At 46.8% G+C, this 18,307-nt stretch overlaps 7 protein-coding genes across 7 annotated transcripts; 4 read left to right on the top strand and 3 right to left on the bottom strand.

Annotated features, from left to right (window-relative positions):
* Positions 1–1,014: 1,014 nt before the first annotated feature.
* Positions 1,015–2,869, top strand: F5147DRAFT_180113 (kinase-like domain-containing protein). The gene is made up of 8 exons (XM_041428422.1): positions 1,015–1,241; positions 1,322–1,555; positions 1,604–1,666; positions 1,711–1,896; positions 1,953–1,983; positions 2,035–2,072; positions 2,121–2,333; positions 2,388–2,869. The coding sequence occupies exons 2-8, from the start codon at positions 1,424–1,426 to the stop codon at positions 2,592–2,594; spliced, it is 870 nt and encodes a 289-aa protein (XP_041292608.1). The 5' UTR covers positions 1,015–1,241; positions 1,322–1,423; the 3' UTR covers positions 2,595–2,869.
* A 665-nt stretch (positions 2,870–3,534) lies between these two features.
* F5147DRAFT_696214 (uncharacterized protein) lies at positions 3,535–4,833 on the bottom strand. Its single transcript, XM_041437424.1, has 3 exons — positions 4,280–4,833; positions 4,166–4,232; positions 3,535–4,116 (listed from the first exon to the last, which is right to left on the bottom strand). The coding sequence occupies exons 1-3, from the start codon at positions 4,537–4,539 to the stop codon at positions 3,910–3,912; spliced, it is 534 nt and encodes a 177-aa protein (XP_041292607.1). The 5' UTR covers positions 4,540–4,833; the 3' UTR covers positions 3,535–3,909.
* Positions 4,834–4,899: 66 nt separating this feature from the next.
* On the top strand, positions 4,900–6,651 carry F5147DRAFT_636282 (Alpha/Beta hydrolase protein). Its single transcript, XM_041432908.1, has 5 exons — positions 4,900–5,428; positions 5,480–5,782; positions 5,830–5,884; positions 5,932–6,401; positions 6,452–6,651. The coding sequence occupies exons 1-5, from the start codon at positions 5,000–5,002 to the stop codon at positions 6,494–6,496; spliced, it is 1,302 nt and encodes a 433-aa protein (XP_041292606.1). The 5' UTR covers positions 4,900–4,999; the 3' UTR covers positions 6,497–6,651.
* Positions 6,652–6,805: 154 nt separating this feature from the next.
* On the bottom strand, positions 6,806–8,873 carry F5147DRAFT_696205 (WD40-repeat-containing domain protein). Its single transcript, XM_041437423.1, has 5 exons — positions 8,774–8,873; positions 8,624–8,721; positions 7,521–8,569; positions 7,356–7,448; positions 6,806–7,298 (listed from the first exon to the last, which is right to left on the bottom strand). The coding sequence occupies exons 3-5, from the start codon at positions 8,460–8,462 to the stop codon at positions 7,173–7,175; spliced, it is 1,161 nt and encodes a 386-aa protein (XP_041292605.1). The 5' UTR covers positions 8,463–8,569; positions 8,624–8,721; positions 8,774–8,873; the 3' UTR covers positions 6,806–7,172.
* Positions 8,874–9,873: 1,000 nt separating this feature from the next.
* F5147DRAFT_800469 (kinase-like domain-containing protein) lies at positions 9,874–12,144 on the top strand (the record flags this gene model as incomplete). Its single annotated transcript, XM_041443262.1, has 11 exons — positions 9,874–10,077; positions 10,129–10,159; positions 10,215–10,252; positions 10,304–10,885; positions 10,937–10,984; positions 11,046–11,237; positions 11,291–11,321; positions 11,374–11,411; positions 11,459–11,610; positions 11,666–11,705; positions 11,765–12,144. The coding sequence occupies 11 exons, from the start codon at positions 9,874–9,876 to the stop codon at positions 11,972–11,974; spliced, it is 1,566 nt and encodes a 521-aa protein (XP_041292604.1). The 3' UTR covers positions 11,975–12,144.
* A 739-nt stretch (positions 12,145–12,883) lies between these two features.
* F5147DRAFT_696145 (WD40-repeat-containing domain protein) lies at positions 12,884–14,352 on the bottom strand. Its single transcript, XM_041437422.1, has 3 exons — positions 14,173–14,352; positions 13,063–14,118; positions 12,884–13,003 (listed from the first exon to the last, which is right to left on the bottom strand). Exons 2-3 carry the CDS (start codon positions 14,065–14,067, stop codon positions 12,929–12,931), a joined length of 1,080 nt encoding a protein of 359 aa, XP_041292603.1. The 5' UTR covers positions 14,068–14,118; positions 14,173–14,352; the 3' UTR covers positions 12,884–12,928.
* A 227-nt stretch (positions 14,353–14,579) lies between these two features.
* Positions 14,580–17,084, top strand: F5147DRAFT_696138 (kinase-like domain-containing protein). The gene is made up of 13 exons (XM_041437421.1): positions 14,580–14,776; positions 14,826–14,882; positions 14,945–15,133; positions 15,184–15,214; positions 15,268–15,305; positions 15,358–15,588; positions 15,640–15,966; positions 16,013–16,066; positions 16,121–16,303; positions 16,350–16,380; positions 16,430–16,467; positions 16,520–16,741; positions 16,788–17,084. Exons 2-13 carry the CDS (start codon positions 14,850–14,852, stop codon positions 16,998–17,000), a joined length of 1,590 nt encoding a protein of 529 aa, XP_041292602.1. The 5' UTR covers positions 14,580–14,776; positions 14,826–14,849; the 3' UTR covers positions 17,001–17,084.
* The last annotated feature ends 1,223 nt before the right edge of the window (positions 17,085–18,307 follow it).

Genomic DNA, 18,307 nt, shown 5'->3' with positions numbered 1-18,307 from the left:
TCAAGGCTGCTCGATGAGGTAGGACGGTATGCTGGCAAGGTCGGCGAGGAATACAGTGAGCATCACAGAGATACGGTGCATCATACAGATGGCCAGACGAGGGTCAAGGGAGGCGCTGCAGGAGGAAGGAAGGCATGCTATATTTAGAACATCCGCGAGGTTGGGTCTCTTAGACCATATAATCCTAACATAATAATACCGTCTGAGAGACCTCTGATAGTCCCGAGAAGTGCTGCCTGAGGTGGTTCACACCGAGCACACATGAAGAAAGTGCCATCCAATGACATAACACCCAACTCGGCGCGTGAACGACAGAAGTACAACAGAAGGAGATTGACAGAATCAGGACAGGTACGCTTCTTCAAAACAAAGGCTGAAGGAAGTCGGGGACCTATTTCCGTTCAGGCATCAAGTACATGTAGGATTCGATGAGGAGCCTCCGGATGGACAACACAAGCCGCCGATGTGAAAGCTGGGGGGGTATACGTTTGACCAGGCCCCTTGAAGCTTCCCACATAAGTTTATCCGAAGTTTAGCAGGCCGAAAATCGAGACAAATTCGGAAGGCCGATGAGTCTGTCCGAAGTTAGCAGATTTTGGTGTTCATGAACTCTCTACCATGTAGGGAAAAAACTGTTCGCGAGTCAAGTCGGTGCCCACTTCATCCAGTTTTGCAATGTGAGCTTGAGCTAGTACGCGAAAATGTTACACTTTGGCAGTTCTGGACAGAGCCATATATAGTATAGTGGGCTTCAGGGGGGCTGGAAGTTCGACCGGTGTGAAGCTTAAGAACCAAGAGGCTACAAGACGAGTAACCATGGTACTGGTGCAGGATATGCATAAAACACTAGAAGGAGAAAGACGAGGGACTTTGAGAAGTCGAGGACCAAAGACAGACTCATCCGGATGATGGGATCAATCCGTGTGCAGGGAAAAATACCTAACGTGGGAGTCGCAGAAGAAACCGGCCAAGCGCCTCAAACCAACTTACATAATTATAGTATTTGGTTTTACACAGCAATACATATAGAAGTACAGCATTCACCTAATGGCCTACGGATTTCCTATGCCAGGAAGAAAAGCGCCCAGCGGCCCCAGCCTTTTTTAGTCGCTTTCGAACTTAAGGCCCAAGAATCTAGTTTCGGCGCCTCCTTATCTCGTCCGTATCGCATCCCAGCATTCTGACGAAGTTGTGACTCACGACAGAGGTGCACAACGATGTTAAATATCTTTTGTCTGAAGGTGAGCGTACATCTATCTAAGCTGGCAAATCGACGATTCTCTGTGTTTCTAATCACGAAATAAACTTTTCATTTCATCAGATTGGCGGGGTCACTAGAGTGCAAGTACTATGGCATTCTCTGTAAAATAACGTCTTGTCATGTTGGCCTGTTGGTCTAAAGAAGGCACTGTATAGGTCCGATATGATCCAGGACAAATCGACAGAGGTTCCTCGGGCATGTATTTTCAGATATGATAGTTTTCCTCATCTCATCGGCGATTTGAGCGATGTCTACCGATGTACCATGGTTTCAAAGTCTCATGGAAAAATAGAGGTACCTCCTCCTTCTTTCATTCGTCACCGCCAATGAAGTTCACAACAGGTTGCCATCAAATCCTTGAGGATCCTTGATTCAAGCGAAGAAGCGATAAGGGCATTGCGCAAGGTACACGGCCACAGCTCACTCTATTCATGCTAATAATGTTTTAGAGGATCTATGGCCAAGTGCGCGTGTGGACAACGTTGCATCATAAGAGTGTACTTCGCCTTTTTGGGACGACCTCAGGATTTGGATCGCTCCCCGCATTCGTGACTCCTTGGATGGAGCGTGGATCATTGACGAACTATCTGTCTATTGAATTTTTTAATCTGTTGGATGGTGACAAGTTCATACTCGTGGGTCCTATTGCCAAGTCATTTAAGCTGATCGCGTTGACAATTACTCTCTGTAGCTTGAACAGATTACGACAGCTATCCAGTATCGTTTGTGCTGGTTCATATTTTTTCACATACAGCTTTTGACAATTCCCACAGTTCACGACAGACACGTCATTCATGGGAACCTCACTGGGGTAAGGTTGTAACTCTGGACGTGTGTTTGACAAGCTAAACAATTACAGCACAACATATTGATCGATTCCAAAGGAAACGCTCACGTAGCAGACTTCGGACTGTCGGCGATCCTTGCAGAATGCGATAGCTCGTCGTGCGAAACTTACTACCCGGGTTCTATACGCTGGGCTGCGCCTGAATTGATAGATCTTGCAGATGAAGAAGCTGGAAAGCCGACTGCCCGCTCCGACGTTTACTCGCTCGGTTGCGTAATATTTCAGGTACGCTACCTCTTATTTTGCCTTGCAGTACCTGCATTTTGAGTTACAATTCAGGTGCTATCCGGAAAGCTCCCTTATCATTGGCTGGCAGACCCTTTCCATATCATGGCTGCCAGACACAAGGGTATGCAACCCATGGCAGCAGACAGTTCAGTTGACAGGCGCCACGTACCCCTTCTTCAAGAATGCTGGTCAAGGTCATCTGACAGACCGACTGTGGACCACATTCTCAGTTATGTTCAAAGTGCATTGCCACCGTAGTGATTGGTTACTCTAGGATAATCGGTTCAAACTTCACACTACACGGCTCTTTTCGTATATCTGTATTTTTATTTAGGTAGCACTAGTCGCGCGCTTTTTATATATATCGTTACCCTACAAACACTAGTCTTCTTGAAAATATCTAGCCGCGTATCTTTTACTTACATAGATCCCGGTATCGCAATGGCAACGTATACTTTTCCAGTGATATCAGCCGCTCTAGTATCTGAATTAAAACAGTTTAACTCGTTCTGAGAAACGTTTAATGAAGCGATGCTCACAAATCAAAACTCATCCCTCTTGGCCCGTTGCTTCTTCTCAAGCAAAACCACATTAAACACCCCTTGCTCTCTCTTCAAAAAGTCCCGTACAACTGTAGCCCGTTCTCTGTCTTCCAGCCTGTATACGTGTTCGTTTGACATCAATCCAGTGCCCACAGCTTGAACGTAGGTGAGGCCTTGCAGCTCGGGATGTACACTTGGGAGGCGTGCAGGATCGGTAAAGAAAGGTGATGTGTCGGTTAACGTTAACGCTAAATCGATGGACGTGGGATGCACTTGATTGGTTGATAGCATGATGTCGTTGTTGTGGCGGCGAAAACCGCAAGCCTCGAAGTATCTGGGGGCATAGTACGCTTAGACAAGCAAGTACTGCGGAATAGAGACCGACGACAACCTAGTAGATGTTACCGTCTCAGACAAAGTTGGCCAGTCCAATGTGAAATGTGTAGTATATTGTCACTCAGAATCAAACTCGATGTTCAAGTGATGAACTGAGTGATACGGTGTAAAGCAAGATTCAAGTGCAGGGACAAATACCAAACTTGCATGTTCCAAGTTCCATTGAATTCCATGCAATCGGTATATGATTTATTATGATATATGATATCAATATCGAGACAGAACTGGTATATAATTGACACGGTATCCACAAAATTACCGTGCTTCTTGATTCTTGCTTGGTTCTGGGAACGTGTTTGAGATTCGCAGGTCAGTCATGCGAACATTTACGCTCTCATGCTCAGAGCACATGAACGACGTTGCATACGTACAAGATCACAAATAGATGATCAACCCTCTTCACGCTTAGCTCTCAGATATCAGAAGCAAGTGTTCGAAGTTGGCCAGAATGCTATTCCGAGTACCCCACGTATAATTTACAAAAACCCAGTCAGGGAAGCATAATTCAATCTTTCGCGCAATTTATCCAGCTGAAAATTGAAGCCAACAGTGACGAAAAGGAGTCAAAATGGTCAATATCAATAATTCAACAATGCTTTTGAGCGTGCCTACCTTCAACAGCTTCGCTTGTAGGACTAAATTGCCGATGGATTGGACTCGTGGTGTGGCTCGTTCAGCCAATGGTGCTTCGCGTAAGAGACAAATGTAACGACTATGAAATCGATGACATTTATTCCAGCGGGGAATATTTCGAGGAAAGCTCGTCTTGATCGTGATATGATACCAATTTTCGCTTGTCTATATCGTGCTAGAGGGATGGGTGCATTGTCGGATACAAAGAGCTGGATTACGGTTAGAGATAACGCGGAGATTGATTCGTCAACGACTTACCACCGGAGAACGAAACAGAATTTGCCATGTGTACGGCTTATCGTCTGGTCCGTTGAAGGTCCAAGGTCTTTATGATCTTAAACTAACGTCGATACATTAAATCTAGTGCCTTACCTGTCGACGTTTTCAGTATTTTCCGCGCCCGAAACCATCACAATGTCTATCGGGATATCATTATCGAGTAACCTCAACCGGCTACTATCGACTTCGGCAACGACGCAAGATACCCGCCCGGTGCTCAAGCGTTGAGCGTGGTTTTCGAAGCGGCTTATCGTGGTTTGTCCTGGTGCCGTATTGACCTGGTACATGACTATGCCGTCCGGGGTCATGAGTAGGGTTTGTGTAGGGTCATTGTGTCGCAGGCAGAGTTCCATGAGATGGTTACGAGTTGAAAATGTACTAGCATTAAGGAGACGCCGCTTCGTGTTAAAATAGTTACCTCTACCTTAACAGGACCCAGGGATCAGAAGTGGGATCCATGGGTGAAGGCGAAGGGCTAGACCCGGGGTCTATCAATGGGCGCTTGTACGAGCTCCACAATCTGTGTATATGATAAGGCAATAGTCAAACCTTCGTGTCCGTCGTTTGAGGAGCGTGATCGATGAGCAAAACCAGGCGGTCTAACTTGGGCGGTCCAAACTCCAACAGTGCGGTCTCGACAACGACTGAGTCGACTCTCGAGTTGAAAAAAAATTAAACAAGGCTGACATAATCATCGCACCTTCCTAGTTTAGCACATGCAGAGTCATCTCCTTGAGGCGTGAACACAGTCGTGCTAGAACGACGGTCTACTTCACGTCTTATGCATAAATACCCTTAGAACTGCAACTCGCAATGCTTAATCTACTGCCCGCTACTCTTCGCTTCTTGCTTGGCTCAATACTTTGGCTCGACTTCTCTCAGCCACCTGCTGTCCTGCCAGCCCGGACCCCGCTGTCCTTCCAGCTGCGGCACGAGCATGCTCTAACTAATGACTCTAGGGTGATCTTCTCCAACGTGGATCCATCATTCGCCGCAGATTCGTTTGTTATGAGTACATCGAATATCCAAACGCACAAACCGCAATCGGCGAAGGCATTTCATAGCGCTCGACTACGCTCTATCAGATATGACCAAAGCGAACAGGTATTGTGGGATACAGCCGACATCCTCGGACCAGACGTTGAGGAGAGAGAGACGCTGCTTACACTTGCGAAAATGACCTCTAATGCATATACGTCATCCACGGCGTCAGATTGGTACACACCGGAGGGCTGGAATAAGGTGCGTTTATTTACCTTGATGATACATTTTATAATATGTTGAAAATAACAGTCCATACCGTTTGGTTGGGAACCTGATGCAGATGGCATTCGAGGGCATATCTTTGTCTCGGACGACAACTCAACAGTGGTGCTTTCGATCAAGGGTACTTCCGCTGGCTGGATTACAGGTGGTGGTGGCCCAACTGTACGAAGGGATAAGCTAAACGATAACCTTTTGTTTTCTTGCTGTTGTGCAAGAGTTGGTCCGAGTTGGTCAACGGTTTGCGATTGCCACCAGGGTGGCTCTAAATGTGACCAGGAATGTCTGGAGAGGAGTTTGATGGGGGAGAGCTTATATTATTCTGTTGGAGTGGTATGTGTCAGTTCGAAGCTTAGTTTTCCGGTCTGATTCCGCTGCAGAATTTATATAATAACGTCACATATTTGTATCCTCATGCCAATATCTGGCTCATAGGTGCGTTTAAACGTTATATCTTCTGAGTACTTCTCATTATCTGAAAGGGCATTCTCTCGGTGGTTCCCTCGCCTCGCTTATCGGTGTAACATTTGGAGCGCCTGTTGTCGCATTTGAAGCGCCCTCTGAGAAATTAGCTGCGACGCGTTTGCACCTACCTTCTCCAGTGAGTGCAAGTCTTCGTCATAACCATTCTCAGATACCGATCTCTCGGATGACAATACAGCCCTCGACACAACACATTACCCACGTCTTCCACACAGCTGACCCTATCCCAATGGGCACCTGTACCGGTATGACTTCGTCTTGTGGCCTTGCAGGCTATGCTATGGAGACACGCTGCCATTTGGGAAAGGTCATCCGCTACGATACCGTCACGCACCTCGGATGGTCTGTTGACGTACGGACGCACTCGATCGTTCAAATCATCGATAGGTTGTTGAGTGAGGATTGGACTCAGGAAGGACAGGATGGCAGGACGGTGCCTGAGGCGAAGGCGGATGATGAAGACTGTGTTGTAAGCCTATTTTAATTCTTTTTTACTGCTAGTGTTAATCGTGGTACTAGGATTGCTTTAACTGGGAGTTTGGCAGCTTCAAGGGCCTGACTTAATCTCGGTCATGGAAGCGGGAAACTTACAATTACAATTCGTATATGACGTATGACTAATTTGAGCTTGGGCTACATAGAACGTTCTGAACAGCCTGACACTTTGACAGAAGCCGTAGATCCCCGACACCCTAGTTGGGTGTTACGCAACCATGCCCTCGTTTCTGTCAAAGGATATGTCGTGGGAATATGCTAACGTATCTTAGCTTCCGCCCTGTGGCCTTACACGGAGAGGCGGAGTCGGGGTCACCGCCGCTACGATTATAGTAAGGGCTTATCAGTTGCACATGACGTAGATCATACAGCATGCAACCGCCATCTCCGCTGAGACATCCATTAATCACCCACGTCCCCTCAAATTTCAAACGCGGGCCCCAAAGTTATCATTTCGCACCCAGTCTGTCCTACCGCGGAGCCGGACAGTGGTAAATGCTGTATTGACCCGAAATAAGGATCCAAGAATATGTCTATGTCTCGTACACAAAACCAAGCTCCTGATTAGACGTGATTGTACTGCCCTGAGTCCCGTCGGAAGATACAAGTAGAAACAAGAACAAAATAGTACCTACTGGTACGTGGAGATACAGGATAAACCAAAACGAAAAGATCTAATCCTCCATCTAGACGGAGGACAACTTGAAATAACCAACACACAGCCGACGAGACCAAACATTGTCCTTTACCCTAACAGGTGCACTGCACTTTCCTGTTTGTCAAGTGATTGACGGCCATGCAAATAGTTTTCTTGCGCACCGTGCCCCACTCCCGGGCCAGCGGCACGCGTGCGTCTCAAACGACCAAATGCCTAGGGTTAAGCTGGGTCATAACTCGGCTAAATTATTAGGTGAAGTATGAGACGGACCTTCTCAGTGACTTGGACAACAGTTCTGAATAAGGAACTCCACTGCACTATGCAACGCTCATACCATGGTCTTGGATTGAGAGGCAATGTACTCTACATGCAACAAGTGATAAAACGTGAGTGTGTCAATGATCATCTTGCAGATATTGTAACTTGGAAGCTTACATTGAAATCCCTAAACAGCTCCTGAAGATCCCAGATATACACATCATCGGTACCACTGGCGGCGAACAGTCCGCTGTCAGGGTTTCTTGCGAAAGCCGCACACCTCAGGCCCTTGGGACGACACAATGGCCGACCAACTGACTTGTTGGTTTTTGGATTCCATAAGGAGATGGTATTATCGAGAGAAGCGGCTGCCAATAAAAGCTCGTCTTGAGACAAGACGATGGCGCAGATAGGACCAGTACGTTTGCCTAGACAGGCGACTTCTCCTTCGGCATTAGCTGTTGCCTGTACGATTCCATTACTACATCCCAGGAAAATTCTATCATATGAAGTCCATGCGATGCAATGGACCTGCTGCGATAAATGGCATGCTTCTACAAAGCGGAGCGCCTCCCTTGTATTGACGTCCCAGAAAGTGATCATGTTGTTGTATCCGCTCGTCACGAGCGTTTCACCGCCAGGTGAATAGCATACAGCGTATACATGTGGGTGGTTAGTTCTGATAAGATGTCCAACGATATCGTCTTGGTTGGTATCCCATATGAACACCGTTCCGTCTTCAGACCCGCTGGCGATGTGAAATTCATCCGGACTCCAGCAGACAGACAGTATTGTGAGGCTGTGAGCTTGCCTCGATCTTCTGGTCCTTTCCCTGGTGGCCACATTCCACAGGCGTATCCTGCCATCTTGGCTGCCGGTTACGACTTCCGTTTGATCTGGCGATACTGCCATGGCGTGGATGCCCCCACTTCCTTCATCTGTCCAGGGGTCACCCACTTTTTCACCTGTATCCGCCTTCCGAACTTGGATGGAACCATCTTCGGAACAGGTGATGATGCGTCGATCTTCATCCAGAAAATCGATGCATGTGATTGCTGCGAACTCGGAGTGGATTCTCTTGTTGTTGAGCTGGATATGAGGTTTGACCGAACAGAGCATGGTATGATGATGTTACAAAAATAAATATTCGCTACGACAGGTGGGGCGAGGTGAGTCGAATGCCAAGGGATTTGACAGATTCAGTAGCTGGCAGTTTCGACCGGAAACTATGTACCACCTCGTTACGATTTCATGATCAGAAATGAAGGACTAGTACTCACTAAATTAGAGAACGTGATTCGAGCTAGAGCAGCACAGTCGACTTTAAATAGGACGAGATGCTAAATATTGCAGATTCTTTGGATAGGCTACTGCAGATCTGCAGGTGGAAAAGTTAAGAGACGGATACAATGGGACCTTGCGTGCAATACTTATAGACTTGGCCCGAATCACACAGCAGCCGCCTACTAGCTGTATGGCACAACAGGGGCTGATTTGACGTGTCCAAATTGTGCCCGCCGCTGCCCCGCCTCATCACGGCTACTATGAAATCCCGTAGCCCGTTCAGAGGAGGACTTATTTATCCTGATTCCTAGGTTTCCAGCAGGGTCCATGCCAAGTCCAGGCACTTCGAGGAAAATGACATGCAGCGCCTACCAGAAAATTCAAATCAGCTATTTTTTGTTTCTTGTCCATACTGCCGCTTCCTGGGTATAAGAGAAATCGGATTTCAAAGATGATTAGAAGCCACCTTAACCACAGAGGTATACATAGTAACATACTAATAAGGAAACTCGAATAAAACCGATTCAAGCGGCACAACGTAATAATTCATTTACTAATTTACGTACAAAAGTGTTATGTAATAATAAATATTAATATGTATATCGTAATACCGCTGCGCAGCTCAGTTGACACTGACAATTGACATCTTCAAGTTAGAATTGAGCGCTGAGCGCTTGAGCAGCAGGGCTCGGAGCTGAGCTGGGGTACGTGGGCATAGCAATGCTGTATACAAATCTGCACGGGCACCGCCGAAAAATCGACATCATTACTCCCGAGCGTATAAGTTATGCTGATCGCTAGCTGACCTTTGATAGCTGTCCATCCCCCTTCTGCACATACATACAACCACGGTTATTACAACTTTGCATGGAATGTGGTTGAGGTGGATATGGTATATGTTAAAGAACATCCTCACGTTTCTTTGGAGGGATCCAGTGCCAAAAATACTGTCAGTACCCTAGAAAGCTCTGGTGTCGATTGCCTGACTTACGCCTAACTCAGTGCTACTGATCTTATCAATCCAATATTGAGCGCACCCGGGAGTTACAGCGACGTATACAAGTGCAAAAGGCTGACGACTGGCAGCGAAAGCACTCTCGTTCGTAGTCGACTTCACCGTGGGATGAGCTCAGCCTCAATTTACCCTTACTTCGCAGGTCGCAGTAAAGTTCATCCGATTTGGCAGGCACAAAGAATATTACGATGTCAGTATTTTCTAATTCCTCGGTATCGATACCTATTTTTAATGACGCCTCAGCGAATCTTGAAAGAGATACACTTGCGCAAGAGACTTAATCACCCAAATATCATTCGATTGTTAGGTACCACTGGAGATTTCCAAGGTGGTAGCTTCCCTTCGCTTGTGTTCCCCTGGATGCCAAGTGGAGACCTCCATTGCCACATCGCGTACCACGGAGCAGGAATCGAGGTATCACTCAAGTTGTCCCTGGTAAATTCACAGATGATTCAAAACTTGTCAAGCAATAACATACTTCCCTAGGCTCGCGATATCGCCTCCGGAGTCGCTTATCGTCAGTAATATTCCATCAGCGTAGGCGCTCATGCTAATTGCTTGACTGCTTGCAGTTCACGAGTCCCATGTGGTTCACGGTAACTTAGAGAGTGTTCGTTCATGATATTCCTTGACCATACAAATTTTCTCAACGTTTTTCCAGAAAAATATTCTCATAGGCCCAGAAAATCGAGCATATCTGACCGGTTTCTCTTTGGCAACCGACCTTGATAAACCCTTCAAAACACCCGAGCCTGGTGGAGTGCGATTTGCTGCTCCTGAATGCTTTATCAATAAGAAAGGCAACAGTTCATTGTCTATCATCAACAGAGATATACTCAATCGGCTGTATCTTACTCCACGTGAGTGTGTGCTTGCATATCCTGACTATTCTGAAGCTTGCATTCAGGTTTTCTCGGGATGTTTGCCGTGGCATGATTCAAGATCGAGTGACATTATCAACAGACTTCGACAGCGTCGTATGCCACCACGTCCGGTAGGTGGCGGTATTGACAATTCCCTGTGGAACTTTATCACACGCTGCTGTTCCTTCATACCGCGCGATCGGCCATCCGCAACACAAATTCTCGAATTTCTCAAACATCAGTACACGCCTAGTGAGGTCGATATCTCTCCAGATGACCTGACAGGGATGCTCCGCAACACCCCCCTCATTCCCACCACCTCAGGAGGTTTTGCACACATAACGAAGTGTACGCTGAAGAGGGATTGGAACACTATACAGGTCGGCTGATCCTCCATAAAATAAGAGTATACATGAATGATCCATACCCAGGTAGCTGCCAAGTCGATTCGACTCCAACCCGATGATCCAGATCAAAAAGTATGCGAAATTTGGCGTTCCACCCTTGTGCTCTGAGTTGATTCATGATGTCTTGCATCAGGAGTATTTGCGTGAACGCAAGCTATGGGAAAGACTTATGCAAGAAAACATCCTACCTCTACTCGGAGTTGCGCGAAATTTTGGCGGCGTTCCTGGCTACAATGCATTGGTTTGCTCCTGGATGGAGAATGGCACACTCTCAGATTACATCAAGAGGTATCCGGAAATGGAACCACGACAGAAGTTAAAATTGGTAAGTTATAGGCGGATAGCTATTGAAAAATCGATGTTTCAATCAAGTTACAGCTCTGCGACATTGCCACTGGCCTTCGTTATCGTGCGTGCTATGGATTTATCGTTCGCCCTATTTTGATTGTCAAACATTGTAGTTCATTCGCAAGACATTGTACATGGAGATTTGACAGATGTGTGTGTAACACTCCATATTGGCATTCGAGACTAATGAATGGACAGAGTAACATCTTCGTGGATATAAATGGACGCGCAGTGATCGCTGATTTTGGCTTGTCTTTCCGAATATCGGAACCCACTGGGAGTTACACCGTCACTGCGGCTGCACGGTGGATGGCACCAGAACTAGTAATGGACGACGCAAAACCGTCTATGTAAGAACAATCTCGTGTCGCCTATGTATGGACCTCACCTCTTTTCTCCCTCTAGACACAGCGATATGTATTCCTTTGGTTCCATCATGAATTACGTATGTTCTATGTCAATTGTGATGTCTTCAGTCGTTTGATATCGATCACACCTTTTCAGGTCATCTCTGGTGAACTTCCCTTTCCGTCTGAACAAATACCATATCTCGCCATTTTTCGAGGCGAAGCACCCTGCACAGGCCGAGCCAATGATGTATCTCAAGAGCATTGGAATTTTATCCAACGGTGCTGGGGACGCATAGCCTCTTCTCGCCCATCCGCTGAAGAAGCTTGTGAACTCCTGCGAAGCGAACTTGATTCAAACGTTTAATCGCAAAATAGGTCTACATCTCTGAGTCCTTGGGACATAATTACATACGTCCTTTCTCCTGTACCTAGGCTGTACATTACGAATATCTTTGAGGTAGATTTATATATAACCCGGCGGTGTCCACTGCCAATGTGTCGACTCTCCACAGCCCTGCAAAGGAAAATGTCACTAATGAGTGATCATAAGCCGCAGCGGCGCAGTCTTTCCTGAATAGGCTGGGTTTCCACACTGGAACACCCTCCTGCCATAATGTGGTGCGATTGTCTTTAGTTGGGCTCCAAACTGAAAACATTCAACACGGAAACCAAACTCGGTACGCACTGAAAAGTGAGTTTCAAGTCAATCCACCTGCTCGGGGTACTGAGGTATGCACCCCATGCGCAACAAGGCATTGACCCAGCGAGTACGTCGTATAAGAACAGCGCCCCGTGTGGCCGGTTCATTTGTCACCCCTGATTGCTGTTCGAATGTAGTAAGCGGAATGTCACTGGTTACTTGATATTGCCCGTGGTGGTTTTGTCTTTCTTCTTGAATGTCACCCAGGTTCACGTTCATCGAGGGCCTTTTAAGTTGTATTCGGGGTACCCTCAATGCCTGCAAATCGACTCACTTAAATGGTGAATTAGCGGGCAAGAGATAGCGTGACAAACCTGTTGCATACGTGATGCAGCAACTTTGATAGGCCGGGATATAGAAAATCGCCTGCTAACACTTGAAGTGGGACCATCTACGACTCCAGGACGCGCGTCGCCCTGCAGTTCAGAGGTTATTCATGACCAGAGACATCTAGCGACTGCGCCACTTACAAAGAAATCCTGACCGTATCTTGATATTCCACGATTCGGAGTGTCGAGGGATGGGTGTACTGGTGGCCGCCTTACTACTAGTGGTTGTCGGGCTTCACGTTGGCGGGTAGGGATTGGCGAGTTAGGCTGTATGCTTATGAGCCAGCACTCATGAACCATCCACACGAGCATTACATACGTCAAAGTTAAGAGAAGGTCTAGCAGTCGTGCCTCCGTCACGACCCTGAAAGTGACGCGGTGTCAGTACATGATAGGTGGATGTGATCTTATGTGAGTACCCACATTCACATCCTCCGTTGGCATTGCATTAGAGAGAAAGTCTGCCACATCCCAAAGGTAAACTTCTCCATCGCAAGTACCAGTAGCTACTAAGGTCCCATTGGTTGCGAATGCTGCACATGTCACATCTGCGGAGTGCAGGAGTGGTTGACAAATTGTTCGCTTGGTACCGAGATCCCAAAAGAGGAGAGTATGGTCATAAGAGGCGCTTGCAAGTACACGTTTGTTTGGAAGTGACAGAACGACGGCGCAGACAAGGTCGGAGTGACCTGGTCCCTCAAGCTCTAACGGTTGACCTTCCGGAAGTTCAAGTATCGTAATCTTCCCGTCTGTTAGGCCGGTGACGATCGCATGCCCATCTGTAGTCATAGCCCATGTTGCACTTGATACATGGTTGGGATTGTTGCAAATTTTGATGACTTCATCAAGCTGAATCTCCTGCGCTCTTTCGTTGATCGTCAATCTCGAGATTTCGCGGTCGTAACCGCTCACGAGGAGTTGTGTGCCGTCATGTGAGTAGCTGATTGCGTGTATGTGTCGGAGGCGGGTGTCATCAGTACTCGTGGGATTCTTTAGCCCCGATGATACTGGCCAGACTGCTACGCTGCCATCGTCAAAGCCACTAGCGATGTAAGCACCACCATCATGTCGACTCCAGCATACGCAATTTGCTGCGGTACCATGACTGTGCTTCTTTGATTCGGCAATTATCTTCGCGGTTTTTCCATTCCACTTCCACACTCGTATTTTGCCATCTTTGCTGCCAGTCGCGACGCGCCCACCATCTGGTGATACGTCGATTGCACAAATTTGGCTTCCCTCTATATCCTGCCAAGGATCACCCAGAAGTTTGCCAGTTTTTGCTTCTCTGACTTGGAGACAACCGCCGTGAAGACAGACGATGAAGTGTTGGTCTTTGAAGAGAAATGCAATGGCCAGCACTTGCTTGTCGTGATTGACCTTGATGACAAGTTTTTCTGGCACAAGCTTGTTGGTCCGAGAAGACATTCAGTTTGAACGTCAGGGAGTTCTAGACTCGGTCGGGGTGCACGGCGTGTGCTAGTGAGTGATTTGTGTTAGCTGATTATCGTGAATGGCTTAGGTGGGACTCACAACGAGATGAGAGAGTAAGGCGACGGTGCTGTTGTCAGGTGAGTCTTAATTGTAGCGTTTGGACCAAGTGCAGCAGAGCTTATACTGTGTAGGATACGTATTCAATGTATGAATTGATGGTGCCAGTAGGCCCAATGAACCTTGTACCACAGCAAGCATAGCATTATTTTTATTTGGCACACTGCCTTGTCAAAGGCCGGCATCCTGCGTGTGACTCAGAAGTACGTGCGCCTATGGATGTGGTATAGGTTCCTCGTTATCTTCCACATTCCTTCACATTTTTTGCGTTGTATCAGATAGGTCTATATTCCAGGATTTAACACTCACTCATCCGCACGCCAGAAAATGTAGGTAACTCTGATCAGAGTACCATTGGACAAATCACTAGCTTATCATCTAATTTATAGGAATACCACTATGTTCGCCCAAATGTTGGGCGCCCCTGGCGTCCATCTTTTATCCTGCAAAGAAGTCGCTGATTGCAAATGCTTTTAGTTCCGAGGATTATAATCTTACAAGTCGAATATTACCTCTCAAAGGACCGTGTGTGTCTGGAACATATACAGAGGTGAACCAATGCAATCTCAGAGATAGCGGGAAACTAGTAGGTTAGGTTCGTCTCGTGCAACAATTTGTTTATTTGTGTGCTTCAGGTCGCAGTCAAGTCGTACAGGTCCATGTCCGGCGATCCACGCGAGAATCACTCGGAAGTCAGTGTACTCACTACTGGCATATGGCTTAGAGACTCAATGCGATTGTTCTCATCATCAAGAAAATTCATCCGGAATTACAGTTGCTGTCATCAAACCTTCTTCATCACGTCAATATAGTTCCATTCCTGGGCTTTAAGAAGGACAAACCGTTTCATTCTCTGGTCATGCCGTGGATGCCAGATGGCACTCTCACTTCCTTCATGAGTACGAATGAAGCAGTCCTTGAAACAGCTGCCAAGGCAACTCTTGTAGGTTGTTTTCAGATGGTGGAGTCGTAATCTAAAACCCTCCTTTTCAGTTGCACGACATTTCCTCTGGCCTTGAATACCGTACGTTGTCTTTTAAGTTATGAAACAACTGAAGCGAGCGGCCAGGTGCAAAGTTCATTCAAACTTGGTGGTTCACGGAAACCTAGAGAGCGTAGGTTTTTCATCGGCGTGGTTTGGGAACATATACTCAAACTTCCTTGCAGGACAACGTACTCATTACTGAGCGACATAGTGCTTGTATTTCTGGCTTCCGCCAGTCAGTGAGACTTTCCTCAAGAAATGCCACATGCCCTCCGTCCCAGATGCCGCCTAAGCCCGAAATTCACTTCACTGGTCCAGAATGGTTCGATTCGAAAGACGATCAGGTATTTCAACATCTCCCCAAGACTCTTTTTAAAAGCGACACATACTCCCTCGGCTGTATCATGTTTTATGTAAGACTGAATACCGTCTTCCAGCATTGAGCTAAGAACTTCTTCCTCCAGGTTTTCACAATACGCATACCTTGGCATGATGTAACATCCGTAGAAATATCTAATCGGCTCCGGAAGCGCGTGACACCATCGCGACCCGAGGGTTCGATAGTCGACGATAAGCAATGGGCGCTCATAGAACCATGTTTGTCACTTCGTCCACAAAAGCGACCATTCATATTGGATGTCTTGAACAAGATCAAGGATTACCTCGTATCCATTGGCACTCCCGATCTTACTGGGCAGATCGAAAAGCGGGGTAATGATCCTGCTAATAGAGGAGGCTATGGGTTGATCTATGAAGCCATCTGGAAGAGAAAGACCGGGGGCCAAGTCAAGGTTGCTTGTTCACATTGGTATATATCACCAGCCTGATGAAGAACAGGTTGCCGTTAAAGTTATGCATTTCGAGGCTTCGCGAATGGATCAAATAAAGAAGGTGGTCACGAAATTTCACTTGCAGATATTCATGTGCTGAACTGTCGGTTCACAGAATTTGAAGCGTGAACTTGCAGCTTGGAGAAGGCTATCTCATATGAATATAGTTTCGTTGTTGGGCACTACGATGGGCTTCGGTCTTATCGAAGGCATGGTCTCCCCGTGGATGAAGAATGGATCACTCCAGAAGTACTTGGATCAAGGGAATGACGTACCTCTATCGAAGCGTATTCTTTGGGTGGGCTTTCCTCTTCTCTTAAATCATCCCTAACTACATTTGACAGGTGGAAGACATCGCCGAAGGGCTGAAATATCGTATGTCTGAGTTCCCGCTGAACTTCAGAAATGTCTAAAACACCGACAGTTCATAAGCATCCTGTAGTTCACGGAGACCTCACTCCAGTAAGCCTCATTTATCCATCCAGGAAAATTTAAAAATAACTCGTTTCTGAAGTGCAATGTTTTGATCGACGACGACGAAAGGGCCGTACTGACTGATTTTGGCCTCTCCATTATATTGGGCGGCTTTACCAATTTGTCGGTCACATACACCGATGCAACGACAGGAGCAGTAGCCTGGGCAGCCCCAGAGCTATTCTCTGACTCCCATGATAGTAGGGGACAGGATCCAAGCGTACCAAGCGACGTGTACTCTTTCGCATGCCTAATGTATCTGGTACGAGACCCGCCGTTAGTCTTGCTTTGGTTCTCACTTTCCTCAGATTTTTACCGGATCCCACTTGTGGAACATGACGGGGCGCAACGCCGAAACCAACATCATGCTTCGTGTGAGGAAAGGCGAAAGACCTTCTAGACCTGACGCTATTAATGATACCTATTGGAGCTTGATTGAGCAGTGTTGGGATCAAAAGCCAAGTTCACGTCCAAAGATCAGCGACGTCTTGCTGCGGTTGCGAAACATAAATCCTGTGTAAAAATGATGACCAGAGTTCCTATGCGATATTTCTCAATACCTTCATCTGTATCATGTACTCCTACAATAGATCTTATGAATTCAGACAAATATTTAGCATATAGAGAAGTCGCGGCGATATTTAACCAATTCCATCGCTCAACAGCGAGCCACAACATCAAAGGTCTGAACTCATGGTGCGCAGTGCCGGCGTTTCGTCCTCGGAATACGCAACAGCAGAAATGACGAGGTTATTAATCTTTTGTGGACGACCAGTTTCGACAACGACACAAAACCAAATACTCAGCATCAAATGATTCCCAATAATCAACGATAATAGTGAGACGGTGAAGACGCCAACAGTGCGCCGCGAGTACATTCATTTGCTCGCTATATCCAGGCCAATACAGATGTACTGAAGATAACTTGCTCCATGAAAAGTGCTTCCGACATCAGGAAAGGAAAGTGGCACGACAATTCGCGAAGAGCAGGTAACTGAGTTGGAGCCATGCAATAGAAGATATCATTCAATGGAACTGCCATCGTCGTACATGAGGAGAAGGTGCAAGTAGCCTTTGCTGTTGTATAGCAAGTCAGAGATGAAGAATAGCGTAAAATACGCAGCTGCCGCGTTGCAGTGAGTAAATCATGCATCCTATGGAGTGGCGGCAGTAAGTCGATGCCCAGTGGATGATTTTGAGACTAAGGTGCAACATAGGTAAGAGCGTCCATTACAATGTCAGGCATGGCCAAAAAGCAATACTGAATTGGTGCGACATCAAAGGCTGATACGATGGCGAGAATCGGGAGACGCCTAACGACTTCCGCCAAGCTCTATTCCTACGAGGTCAATACGACGTCTTCTTTGTTGCTCTGAGTCTGAGCTCTCTACTTGCATACCGTTCCTCCGAATGTTGCGTGGCAAGCGCGTCATTTTCTACTGCCATTTTCTGGATAAGCTTGTTGGAAACGGTGCCTATGTAGAGGACCGGCGGGGGCGGAATGTCAGTATCCTGAAATAGACTGGCTAGAGACAGTGACTATGTGTATGTGTACCACCGCTTGCACAGAATTCACATTTACCGGAGACCCAGCACCGTGAGGCTGACCTGATTCTCGCCAACTCAAAATTTACTGCGCGAGTAACCAAGTCCCATCTCTCTTCCCTTAGACACCAGTTGAAAGCCATCTATCCTGGAATTAATATCGCAACATATATTTCACCAATCGACACATCAGATTCTGATGGCCTTCAGGTTGCCTCGTGAGTGTATCTTTCTTTCTTTTTTCATGCATGGATCATTCAAACATTGAAGACAACAGCGAACA

The sequence above is a fragment of the Suillus discolor genome, assembly GCF_016758755.1.
Source record: "Suillus discolor strain FC423 chromosome Unknown F5147scaffold_29, whole genome shotgun sequence".
Classification (NCBI taxonomy): Eukaryota; Fungi; Basidiomycota; class Agaricomycetes; order Boletales; family Suillaceae; genus Suillus; species Suillus discolor.
Note: the sequence above shows the minus strand (reverse complement) of the source record. Positions and strands in the feature narration are given on the sequence as shown.